General features: G+C 33.8%; 2 protein-coding genes across 2 annotated transcripts in view; one reads left to right on the forward strand and one right to left on the reverse strand.

Annotated features, from left to right (window-relative positions):
- Positions 1–1804: 1804 nt before the first annotated feature.
- Positions 1805–13781, reverse strand: part of LOC125678832 (maltase A3-like) — a 35378-nt gene continuing 23401 nt past the window's right edge. Inside the window, exons 9-10 of the mRNA XM_048917544.2 lie at positions 7498–7629; positions 1805–3531 (exon numbers count right to left, since the gene is read on the reverse strand). Coding sequence (XP_048773501.1) covers positions 3190–3531; positions 7498–7629 — 474 coding nt within the window. The 3' untranslated portion in view covers positions 1805–3189. The remainder of the gene's footprint in view (positions 3532–7497; positions 7630–13781) is intronic.
- LOC125678841 (uncharacterized) lies at positions 7938–10562 on the forward strand. Its single transcript, XM_048917561.2, has 2 exons — positions 7938–8725; positions 9165–10562. Exons 1-2 carry the CDS (start codon positions 8459–8461, stop codon positions 9546–9548), a joined length of 651 nt encoding a protein of 216 aa, XP_048773518.2. The 5' UTR covers positions 7938–8458; the 3' UTR covers positions 9549–10562.

A 13781-nucleotide genomic window follows, 5' to 3' on the forward strand; every position in this document is an offset into this window, starting at 1 on the left:
GCGCCACCAGATGATTATCAAATTGTTGAGTGTGGCGGAAAACAGCAAAACAATCAATCAATCAATGTACAGATATCAAAGGCAAAATCAATGGAAATGTCCTAGTTGTTTAATATACAGTTGAAACATCCGGTTGTTGAAATAGTCGCTAAATTGCCCAGCTAAACCCGAGAAATTTTTTTCAGGACCCCCCCCCCCCGTAATTCCGTTGCCATCCTGGTGTTTTTTTGTATAGAAAACAGTAAAAAAAAAAATCCGGATTTTTATTTCAATCTAATTAATAAAACATCACAGACTTCTGCTGTTATACTTGCCGTTTTATATATCAGATATATACAATATTGTACACAACATCAGAACAGAGGCATTCTATAAATCTTCATAAGCATTACATCATATAGGTCTACCTCTAAGTAAGTATTACAAGGCTACATCTACAAAAAATTACCATTATTGGTTCCTCGAATAGAATTTGAAATCAGGCTCATTTGGTAACTTTCTAAACTACGATGTAACTTCCTAAATCTAAATCCAGTGGTCTAGTGCACAGGCACTCGACGTTTTAAATATCTATAATTAAAAAAAAATTGTCTTCCTGTAAACATAATACAAATGTATTGACAATATTATGTTTACAGGAAGACAATTTTTTTTTATTATAGATATTTAAAACGTCGAGTGCCTGTGGTCTAGTGCCTGTGCTTGAACATAGACACATGGCTTGAATAAGGAAGAGTCACGATCTAAGTTAATTTCTTAGGTTTGACGTGGCGACGTAATCGAGAATTGACAACACCACCCACCCCCACCCCTGGTTAACAAGCAAGCACTTTTACCACTATAGACTAGTGGAAACGGTTATTTTAACTATTTTGAAAATTTTCCTAAATTGCTAACGAAATGTCTCTATAAAGTAAATGAAGGCAAGGTGTTTTATATAAACTTTTGAAGAAAGGGGTAGATGGATCTTTCTTCTTTTTTTTTTTTTTTTTTTTTTTTTTTTACAAAAACCATGCATCAACGAATATAGGTGTATACTGGAAAGGGAACATGTATACTGAATATTTCAAAATTAATCTAGGGGTTGAACAGGGAGACCATCTAAGTTTAACATCATTTGATATCCTCTTGATGATTCGAAACTTTTAATGATGAGGAAACGACTTGCTCTGTATCATTAAGTGGCCTAGCTTTTGATCATTGTGTTAATAATTTGATCTTGGTATCAGAATCTATTAAGTGGCCTAGCTTTTGATCATTGTGTTAATAATTTGATCTTGGTATCAGAATCTATTAAGTGGCCTAGCTTTTGATCATTGTGTTAATAATTTGATCTTGGTATCAGAATCTATTAAGTGGCCTAGCTTTTGATCATTGTGTTAATAAGTTGATGGTATCAGAATCTATTAAGTGACCTAGCTTTTGATCATTGTGTTAATAATTTGATCTTGGTATCAGAATCTGATCAAGACTTCCCATACTACTTGTATGTACATGGGAAATGAAAATATTTTTTTTTTAGACCAAACACAAAGGTTATGGTTTGCACCAATAAAACAAGAATAATAATTTGTTTTATATTTTATTACAATTTGACATAATAGGTATATATATATATATATATATATATATATATATATATATATATATATAAAAGTATCTGGGTATTATTTTACATTCTACACGCTATTACTTGTATCAAATAACGACTTGTCTCTGGACATGTACTGTATTATTTTTATGCAAAATGATTTCTAACATCACGCAATTTGTCAATGTTTGTTGACATATGATTTTTTCTCTCTCTCTCTCTCTCTCTTTCTCTCTCTCTCGTCTTAGTACATTAATACTTAAAAAATCCGTCCAAAATGACACACCACACGATGCAATGTTTGCTCCATCTTCATGTGACTTTGCGTTATTATGGACTTAAAGTAGAAAATCTATATTAATTTGTTTGATTTAATCAATAACCAAAGAAAATAAATACATTTCTAACATACACAATATCTAATTTTTTCGTTTTGCTAAAAGCTATGACGTCACATGAGGATAAAACTACCAAGGTAGATGTACCGTTAGCGCTTTCCGCAGATATAAGTGACTTTATACTGACAGTTTTCAAAAACGATTGTCAAAACTTTGCAGAGAATGTTTAGCAATTATGGCACGCCAAATTCACAAAAATGAGCTAAACATAGCTTAACAGTTGATAAACTTGGTTTATCGACTGTAAACTATAGTTTACGGACCGTAAACTATAGTTAACGATTCGTTAACTATAGTTTTCATCCGTAAAACTATATCTAACGGTTGTAAACTATAGTTTACAAATGCTAATCCAAGTTTATCTGTCTTTGAATAAACGTTAACAATAGATTGTGCTGATAAATACAGATTCACATTTGTAAACTATAATTTACATTCGTTAACTATAGTTCACAATTGTTAATCCTAGTTTCACAAATTGTATTACTATATTTATCAGATAAACTATGTTTAACATTCGTTAATTATAGTTTTTGATCGTAAACTATAGCTAACTGCCATTTTCACTCATAAACTATATTAAACAAAACTGTGTTTATCACTTTTTTGTGAATTCGGCGCATTAAATGACTATAAACTATATCTTACAAAACTGTGTTTATCACTTTTTTGTGAATTCGGCGCATTAAATAACTATAAACTATATCTTACAAACCGTAAACTATCATTTACATTCGTTAATAATAGTTTAGACTTTAAACCGTAGTTTACAATCGTGAAACCGTATTTATCAGATAAACTATGTTTTGCAATCGCTAATGATTGTTTCCATTGTTAATTATAGTTTACGCTTGTGAAACATAGATTATCTGTTAACTATGGTTTACAGATGTGAAATATAGATTAACGTCGTTAACTATAGTTTACGGTCCGTAAAGTATAGTTTACAGTCGATAAACCTAGTTTATCAACTGTGAAACTATGCTTAGCTCATTTTTGTGAATTTGGCGTGCCATATACAATGCTGACAGGTACATTGACATTTTGCATATCGTATAAAACAAAGTGAATTTTGACTCATTTTCCTTTGTATCACAGAAATGAGAGACTCGTCGACCACAACTGAAATTTGGTCCGTAGAATAGTGGAATGTTCGCCCTACTTTCTCTCTCATCCATGACACAACAGAGTTATCCCCCTTCACAAAACTTGAACAACCAACCCCTGTCCCCTGGACAATGTTATTTGTTTAAGACTTATCGTTGTGTTCGGTAGATAGCCCGACATGGCATTTACGACAATTCGTCCTCTGTCGCTACCCACGCTATCACTCAAGTCCACGTCATTAGCGTAAGAATGTCCAAAATTCAACACCACCAGGTATTTAGCGGCTCCCTGGGTGCGGATGTAGGATAAAATCTGTTCAGGATTGCCATCCACGTCTACAAAAGTCAGGTCGTTGTACGTGAAGGCGGAGTTCTGGCGTAGTTTGGCTAGCTGTGTGTAGACATTTAAGTGGGACTGCTTCGCCAGCTGTTCAGTCTGCAATGATGGACAGGAAAGTGATACCAAAGTCACACCCCCGATAGTAACTGCCATTATATTCTTTTTTTGGGACAAAAATGATACCCAGAAACTATTTTCAAATATTTTGGTATTGCTAAAAACCCATATTTACCACAAAATGCTGTCCTATGTATGAAAAGTAAACACAACAAAATCCTACTTTGTCCAAAATCTGGAGTATCCCATGACCTTCAAAAATGCTGTGTTTACATGGGAATTGTCATTACTTGATCAAACAACAGTGTAAATTGGTCATTAATATATGAAATGCACCAATAAAAGGACATTTCTGACGGATTTAAATTTTGGGGTAATGTTTTTCCATTGAATTTTCAAGTAAAAATGTGTGAATAATGTAAAACTATTATAAGTGGTTTTATAGGAAAGTTTTGTGGTAAATACGAGATTTTAGCAATATCAAAACATTAATAAATAGTTTACAAAATCTGTAACAAATTTAAGAGGATGTTATGTCATATAATACTTTAACATCAGAACAATGAAACGAGAAACTTGTCACTATAGACAAAATAAAACTAACTGTAGAACTCAACAATGAAATATGTACATGTAGCACAATCTTTCTCACAGACAGCCTCGATCAGTTCTGGAGCTAACATCGAATTGTTTACTGTTACTGTTGATTTCATTCTATTGAATTTCCTATAAAAGTCTTGATATATGTGATTATTAAAATACAGAATGGAAAGTTTCTTAGGGGAGCATCTGTAATAAATTCAAATACAATGTAGGTTTGTTTACACTTAGTTAACGTTGCTTTTTCATTCTGACCGAAGAGAAATGTTTTGAAAATAAGTCGATCGCTATCATCGGTAGAGAAAACGACACTCCGGATGAGTTAAAGTAAGGAAATTGATTTAGGCGAAACCCCGGGATAACATTAGAATATGTAAATTAAGTTAAGGAGGTACTCTACATCGTCATAATGGCTGACTTCCTTTTAAAACATGGATCAAAATATAAATATCGGCAATATTTGTTTATTCATTTTAAAAAAAAATCGCCTAGCTGAGTAGCTGAGTAGGTTAGTATGTCGAGTGTTAAAAACAATGGTCATTTGACAAAATATTTTCCAGTTCGAAACTCTGTTAGACAAGGTTGTCCAATATCTGCTTTGTTATATGTGTTATGTTCAGAACCTTTGAATTGTGCAATTAAATGTAACAAATTTATTAGAGGAATAGATATTCCAATGTGTGATAAAACAGCATTAGTTTTTCAGCATGCAGATGATACAACGATCTCAGTATGTGATAAAAAGTCTATTATTGAAATACTTAATGTTTTTGAATTATATGGAAAAGCGTCTGGTGCCAGAATCAATGTACAAAAATCTGAAGTTATGTGTATAGGGACAGGAAAATTGTTACTAGATGATAAAAAACTTCTCAATATAACAGAAACAAATGTCATGAAAGTTCTTGGAGTTTATTTTGGTGAAAACAAATTGGAATGTGAAAATCTGAACTGGAAAAGCAAAGTTCAAAATATCAAGCAAGTTCTTAATATGTGAAGATTGTTGACAATACACGGAAGAGTTAATGTTATTAATACATTACTTATGTCTAAATTATGGTATTCTTTGTCTGTAATTTCTATTCCATTTTGGGCTAGAGATTCGATTCAGAAAGAATGTATTAATTTTCTTTGGAGTTATGGTACACATTTAGTGTCATATAAGACAATTGTCGGAGAAAAAGAAAATGGAGGTTTAAAAATGGATGATATTTATTTGAAAATGCTTTATTTTCGATTAATTTTTTTTAGCTAAGTATTTTGGCACAAGAAAACATCTTGCATGGAAATATTTTTTTTAGCTATTTTTTATCAAGAATATGTGATTTGAAAGGAGGAGTGGAAATGTTTTTACTACAGTTGAACAAAAATGATTTACAATGTTTACCTTTGTTCTATACAGAAATGTTTAGTGCTTGGTATGCTGTGAAGGATAATATTGAGTACAATGAAAGTACAAATGATGTGTTTAATTACTGTTTGTTTTTTAATCCCAAAATTGTCAATCAAAACAAGACACTATTGTGGAAACATTTCATAAAAGTGGGGATCACACATATCAGAGACATTTCATATGAAGTGATACCTGGATTTTTACCTGCATCTTTTATTGTAGAAATGATACATGAATGTGATACTGAAATTAGTGCAAAACGCATCAAAAATGATTACTCAACATTATTATCGATTATTCCTAAAGAATGGGAAAATGTTATTCAGAACAATGTTTATAAAAAAGAAGCAAGTTTACCAATTTTTTCACTTTGTGTCGAAAATACAAGGTATGATTTTTCTTCATGCACTGTAAAAATATTTTACAAATTGTTGATTCAAAAAGTGTTTAATCCTCCAAAGTCAAACCAATATTGGTCAGAGAAATTTAAAACAAAAGATATAAAGATGCTTGACAACAGATGGATTGTACTTAAAGAAAGTGGAAAACCTCCTGATGTTGTGGAGCTTGATTTAAAAAAAATTTCACAATGCAATTTTTACGTATGAAAAATTGTTTAAAATTGGTAAAAGAGATTCAAACAAATGTCCACTTTGTTCGGTAGAACGTTAAGATTTAATACATATGTTTGTATATTGCACAGAAATGCAATATTTCAAAAGCAATTTTATTATATATCATTTGGAAACATTGTTGAAAGATTGTGAAAATAGTGTATACAATGTTTTAGATTTTGATGAAATATTTATGACTGCTTTTCCAAATGTTATGAAAAATGTTAACACATTTTTTGTTAATTTTTTTCTGTCATTGTGTAGATTCACAATTTACAGAAGGAGACAATTATTGTTGCAAACTAACAAAGAATACATTTGACAAGTTTTTGCAAATATTTGCTTAGACATTATATTTATTACAATTATCATTATTCGTGTATTGAGAAAAACAACAGAAAGATGTTTTTTAAAAAAGTTTTTGAGGAACAATCCTCTATTGAAAGAAACAGATGGGATATTACTGTTTATCTTTTAACATGATTTTATTGTAAAATGTTAAACCAGATCTGAAACTGTGATATTCATTGTGATGACTGTTGTTGTGTAAATTGTATGTTGATCAATCAAAAAAACCCAAAAAACAAAAACAAAAAACAACAACAAAAAAACACCAAGCATTTCGATGCTGAGCTGTATATCGTGGGTTCGAGTCCAGCAAGGGTTTTAAATTTTTCTCAGATTGCTTTAAACTAAAACTGTATTTTTGACTAAATAAAGTAAATTTGAAAGTTTTCAATTTCAAAATATTGTTATACATATACTCCACTTTTTATCCATATCAAAATTTCTCTGATGCAGCACCCCTCCTTAAGCGACATCCCGGAATAATGTTATAGTAAGGATGTTAAGTTAGGCAACATTACGGGATGAGTTAAAGTAGGAAAATTGATTTTGACGAAACCCAGGGATAAAGTACGAAGAGCAGGGAAGAGTTAGGCGACACTTGGGGAAAACTCCGATATAACGTAAGAGTATAGGAAACTGAAATTAGGCAAATAAATGATGTTAAAGTAGGGAAAATAAGATAGGCGACACTTCGAGATGACATTAAAATCACAAGGGCTAAGCACGTTTGAGCTCGAACTCTGTGATACCATAAATATTTATGGCATCACAGAGTTCGGGCCCAAACGGGTTTAGCCCCTGAAATAAATAAAGTTAAGCGAAACCCTAGAAAACTTTATATAAAAATAGGAAAACTGGGTAAGGTGAAACTTCGAAATGACGTTAAAGGAGGAAAATTATTTAAAAGGCGACATCCCCATGGGCGATACCCCGGGGTAATGTTAAATTAGGGGAATGAAGCCAGGCGACACATCGGGATGACGTGAGCAAAGACAGGTTCAAAAGAATATCGAAAATGTAATCTGTGGTGGATGAGAAAGACTCCCTTACCTTAACATTGATCAGTTTGTAGTTCTTATTTACATGTAGCCAAGGTGTTCCATTTGAGAATCCAGCGTTAAGTATGTCATTCCACTGCATTGGGGAACGCTCCGGATCACGGGTGTGGTCCTGGTACAAAGTCTGTAAAAAGAAAAAAAATATATTTATTTAAAATCTTATGTTTGAGTAGTTGTTGTTTTCAGGGCCATATCCGGAAGACCCTTGATTCCCACTTCTGTAAATGTCGATCGTTTGGTCGCTGCAGTTTGTACATATTTATACATTGTGAACACATCATATTGTATATTTGTATGGATACTGATATAAGTATTTTCTCAATATCTTTGTACTATTGGTAAGGAGAATAAATAATTATGAAGGAGCAATCACTACCTCAAATCGTAACTACTCGGCCATTTCCGCGAACGATTTTTTTTAACCTTCCGGTTACGAAGCGACCACTGAGATACCGCGACCTGTTTATGTAAACATCGGGCTTGTGCAGTTAACACCGTTTTAATAATCTATTCATTTAACTTGGGCGTGTTAGGCAGTACGTCTAAACCTTGAAAACCCTCTAATCGGCAATGAACTTGTCAATATAGTGCTAGAATAATGACACTCTCTCAAATCAAGGCAGAAGTTTATCTTATATATACACAATACATAAGGGGGGGGGGGCATAAAAAATAGTGTTCCATATGATGCTGTTTGTTTAAACAAAACAAATCTTTCTGCAATCTGTCGTTCTGTAATGGAATTAAGTTTTGAATATAGGATTATGTTCTAGTCAGCTTTACTCTATGATATATAAGAAAGAAAGAAAAGAAAACAAAAGCTGTTTACACAATAATTACATCGGGGTCGCAAACTTTGTCGCGATTCGTAATAAATTAAGCATCGGGTTCGGGAACTCGTGTTGAAAGAAATTATGTATGGACCTGTGCTCAAAATATAACTTTGCTGGGAAATGGTAACAACAAAGCATTGTTGTTACGGTGTATGTGTCAACGACTCGCGCTATCCAAAGCGTGATGTGTGGTTCATTGGATTCGGCAATGGATTTCCGAAACCGACAAAGGACAGAGAAAAGTGTTTACGTTGGGTTAACAACTGTGGACGTCGAGATTTCACCATAAATAATGTTAACAAGGACACTTACATATGCAACCAGCATTTTGTAGGTGGAAATGGACCAACAGACAAGAATCCCGACCCGATTAAATTCGGATTAACAGTAAGTTAAAAGAAGGACCCCCCACCTCTTATAAATGTGACAAAATTCCTATATGATTAATTGCATGTTTAAATGAAAGACCCCCTTCTTATAAATGTGACAGATAACTACATGATTAACAGCAAGTTAAATGAAGGACTCCCGTTCTTATAAAAGTGACAAATAACAAGTACATGATTAACAGTAAGTTAAATGAAGGACCCCCACCCCCACCCCCTTATAAATGCGACAAATACCTACAGTACATAATTATGCATTTTTAATTTTGATGCTTTTTGATACATTCATCGTGTGTGATTAAAGCCACCCTCATTCTCCTTACACTCTACATTGACAAGTGGAAAAAGGGAGGTGATCTTGATATTGAAGACTGAAACAACCACTTGTTTTGTCTAGTGTGGATTTTGTGAACTACATGTGTATGCATTGTAATTTTTAGGTTACACGTCCCAAAAAAAGAAAGGCTCCCATTGGCAGAGGATTATCACAAGAAAAGAAGAAAAAATCCAACACCACATATACTGAAGAAGTGAAATCAGAAAATGACAAAATAGCACAAATTCTTCTGGAGTATTTGGGTTCCCAAAGCCAAGAACGCACTACTAAAACAACTTGTGAAACTCCGTCTACTGTTCATGAAGTTCATGAAGATCATACTTTGAACATGCCTGTTAAACCAGTTCTAGTAGATAAAGGCACTCAAACTGTGCAAAAACTCATCTCTGAAAATGTGTCCTTAGCAATAAAGAATAAACTATTACAAAAAGAGATAGAAAATTTGAAGAGTCAGTTACACTTGATTCAAGTTGAAAAAGGTTGTTAAGACTTATTTCCTGGGGATAAAATTGAGGTTGATCAAACTGTAAACTTAGTGAGACAATAGTTTTTGAAGCAATGAAAGATGATGTCAGGAAATTCAAACTCTTACAGCATTTTTCTGTCATAGTGGCAGATCTTAGGCCCAAGTGCAAATAAAATATAGCTATATTGGATCACTGATGTGTCAAACCCTGAAAATACTCCAGGGTAACGAATGGGGCCAAAAAAGGGAACTTTCAGAGTTCTTCGCAAAAGAAGTTATTAATGACATTGATGAGACTGCATTTAGAACTACTCCAATCTGATTTAGGATATTGATTCCGTAACAATCGTATATCTAAAATTCTTTTGACATAGATATAGTATTTGTACATGAAATTCAGTACCCTAAATTTTGAAATGTTTGCCACAAAGGTCAAATTGAGGAAACATTTACCGAAATGCTTGCGCTGCATTGTCATTTATACGGGGGTACCAGTTAAGCAACCAAGTAAGTTTTTGGGTACAAAGGAATGCCTACATAAGAGACATACAGATTTTGAAAGGTGTAGTGCACCATTTGGTTTCGTTATGTAGGCTATGTTTTTGATGAATATGAAGGCAGTATTTCTTACAAGGGAATGGTAAAACAATCGGGATCGTTAGACCGCCTTTAAACTGGTGATCTTAACATGGCCAGTTGTTGATTCCTAATTAAAGAAATGTACAATGAAATGATATCTTCCCTGTTTTGGGGGAGGAAGAGACACCTACCAAAGAAGCAAAACATAGAATTCATGTTGAGCTCTCAATTCAACGAATTATGAAAAAATTTAAGAATTCTGCAAAAAGTTGTGCCACTTTCGTTACATGTATTTTCACTGTGTATTTTTGTTATTAGTTGTCTTGTTAATTTCTAGGATCTTTGGTGCAATAAATCTTGTTCAATGTTCATTATGTGATTACATGTATGTCTCTGTTTCTTTTCTATGTGTACATTTAGTTTAAAATAACATAAAAAACATTTATTACAACTTAACAGTAGTGCTTTATTTTCTTTATAATTTTGATACAAGGGGATTTTCATATGATATCTCAAGTAAAGGAAATGAGGCCTTGCCATGGTCCTGCTGTTGTTCAGCTCTTGTGAATTTTGAATGCATTTTATTTTAAATCTTTATTCCTTTAAAAATTGGACCCCATGTTGTGCTCCAACTTAGCACACACACACACACACACACCCGAGGGGGGGGGGGGGGGGGGGGGGTCACAACATACTGCAATTCAATTCACCAAACTTGGGAATGTCTCAATATCAATATGACAAACATGACTTTGCTGTTCTGGAGAAAAATACCTTTAAAAGATTTTCTTTCCTGTATACAAACTATACATGTATGTACATTCTGTAAAATTTGAAACACATTAACCCTATTGTTAATAATTTGAGGAGGGGGAGGGGTATGAATCAACACAGCTTGAAAAGAATTTTTTAAAATTGATTTCCTGCCTGTTCTAATATAAAAAAAACTTGTCTTTTATTGTGTCACACCCTACCCCCATGGTCCTTGAATTTGAACACCTGAAGATGATTGCATTTTAATTTGACTAATCATGACCTTCTGTTATTGAAGATGAAAGATTTTTGAAAATGTTCCCTATATAAAACTTTAATCCCCTTTTGCAACCCAACTTCAACGGGACATGGCCAATAGAGGAGCGGATTGAAGATCTGGTTTTAATCAGATTGCTCTGTTCATCAAGTCGAACTGCATTTATTCAACTGCATGCATTTATACTTGGAAATAAAACTGGTGAGACCTTTCTAAGGTTTATTTCACTTATTTTCTTTCTAAGCAATATCTTTTAAGTTAACCTTTGTCTAAAAGTTTTCAAATTCAAATTAGAATGTACTTGTGTTCTAAAGTTTTTGGACACTTTAATTCAAAAAGTTCATTCTAAAGTCCATCCCAATCATCGACGACTAACCCATCAAGACTACAACCAAGCTCTGGATATTTTGGGTTAACACAAAATCCTGTTTCTCTACAACCCAGCCTGGTTTCATGACCACGTGACAATCAAAATAAAAATGAGCTAGTGAAGATTTGATTTTAATTTTATTAACCTATCAATATAAATTAAGATTGAATAAGATCAATGTGAAAATCTGACTCCGGTATCTTAGCTTATAGCCATGGAGCTGGAGGTTTGGCTGGATTGTTTTCATGTGTTGTAGGTAGTCTTCTCTTGCCCTATATCTTATTAAGCCGTCCATACAATTTTGCCTATAACTTTATAAGGCTGTATTCCACACAACCTGGTTGATTACAATAGAAATAGCAGACATGGAATTAAGATTGTAATGGTTTCAATACCTTTGGCATTCAAAGCAGTTATTCTTAAGGTAAAGATAATGAACAGTGATCAATCTCATTACCCCCTATAAAGAATACAAAATTAAGAGTAGGGCAAACACGGACCCCTGGACAGGTGGGACCAGGTGCCAAGGAGGAGTAAGCATCCCCTGTTAACCGGTCATACCCATTGTGAGCCCTGTATCAATCTTGTATTCAGGACTCAATTTTTAGTTGCTGCTCATTGACATGGAGCACAGGGTGAACTGAAAGTCGGAAGTCCCAGACTACTGTCAGATTGTCTGCAGTGTCAGAAGCCCCCGATTACTGTCAGATTCTCTGCAATGTCGGAAGCCCCAGACTATTGTCAGATTCTCTGCAATGTCGGAAGTCCCATACGACTGTCAGATTCTCTGCAATGTCGGAAGCCCCAGACTATTGTCAGATTCTCTGCAATGTCGGAAGCCCCAGACTATTGTCATGATTCTCGTGCAATGATTTTCTATTTGTTATTTAACGATCCCTCTCTCTGAATCGTCTACTTCGAAATCTGTGTAAACTCAAAACAATATGGCATTCCATATAGTCACACCTGACCCCCACAAAAGTTCATTCTTTGAATCCTCGGTTGATCCTTATCGCAATGATGACAACTTACAACAACATGTACCTTTGTCTTCTTTACCAGATTGTTTAACGGAATCATCCATCCACACCACTAGCTCATGTCCATGCTGTTGTATAGAGTCTAGTAGAGTAAAAAAGCAATGCTGCCGTGTGGTTATATCTACAAATACCAGATGCTGTACAACTGTATGATGCAACTTGAAGAAATCCTGTCACGTGAGACAGGGTTACAGTAATGTGAAATAGTACTGTCAGACTGAGATAAATGGCACAGTAGTACTGCCAGACTAAGATAAATAGCACAGTAGTACTGTCAGACTGAGATAAATGATACAGTAGTACTGTCAGACTGAGATAAATGATACAGTAGTACTGCCAGACTGAGATAAATGGTACAGTAGTACTGTCAGACTGAGATAAATGATACAGTAGTACTGTCAGACTGAGATACATGATACAGTAGTACTGTCAGACTGAGATAAATGGTACAGTAGTACTGCCAGACTGAGATAAATGATACAGTAGTACTGCCAGACTGAGATAAATGGTACATTAAACTGCCAGACTGTTTGTTTTCTGTTGATTCTGTATCTCGAGTTGTTGTATTTTTTCATCGTACCATTTTCCACTATCCATGTCTACCGATCATTCTTTATCATTCCTAGCAGGCACGTCTTCCCCTGAAAAATCAAATGATCACTGTTTTCTCTACGTTGAACATGTTTTCTTCCTTATCAACATCACGAGTACATACATGAGGTAAAAAGTCACGTGTTACATTATCTAAACATCATTAAACGCTAATTCAATTATCAAAGAAACTTAATGTCAGTAATGAAGATGCTTCTGATGAAAAAAAATGTAAATCACATTCTATTCATGAGAACATTATTTACGTGTAATTTTGCGACATTATCCACTCGCGAAAATTTTGATTTTTCTCGCGAATAAACTCTTATTCATGAAGACTTTAGCTATAATAATGGTTCGCGAAAGTTGTGTTTCGTAAATAAATACAATAGAATAAGGTCTCGCGAAATTAAACTGATATACAGTACAGTTTTTATCATTTTGACGTAAAAAGGTTTATATTAGAATAACACCTGCCCTTTGTTTACAAATTATGATTTCTCTTACCTATTAATCAATTGGACTCGATGTGGGTAAGGATCTGCATTCCAACCAACGTTAGTATGTTGGTCAATACATGTATCAGGACACACAAATTTGCTCCGGAAACACCATTTTCATTCAGAAACAAACTATTTAAAACT

Source organism: Ostrea edulis, chromosome 2 (assembly GCF_947568905.1).
Source record: "Ostrea edulis chromosome 2, xbOstEdul1.1, whole genome shotgun sequence".
Classification (NCBI taxonomy): Eukaryota; Metazoa; Mollusca; class Bivalvia; order Ostreida; family Ostreidae; genus Ostrea; species Ostrea edulis.

Coding starts and splice junctions, on each gene's coding strand:
- LOC125678841 (XM_048917561.2), top strand. CDS start 8,459: ATGGTAACAACAAAGCATTGTTGTTACGGTGTATGTGTCAACGACTCG. Junction 8,726..9,164: donor CGATTAAATTCGGATTAACA/GTAAGTTAAAAG, acceptor TGTAATTTTTAG/GTTACACGTCCCAAAAAAAG.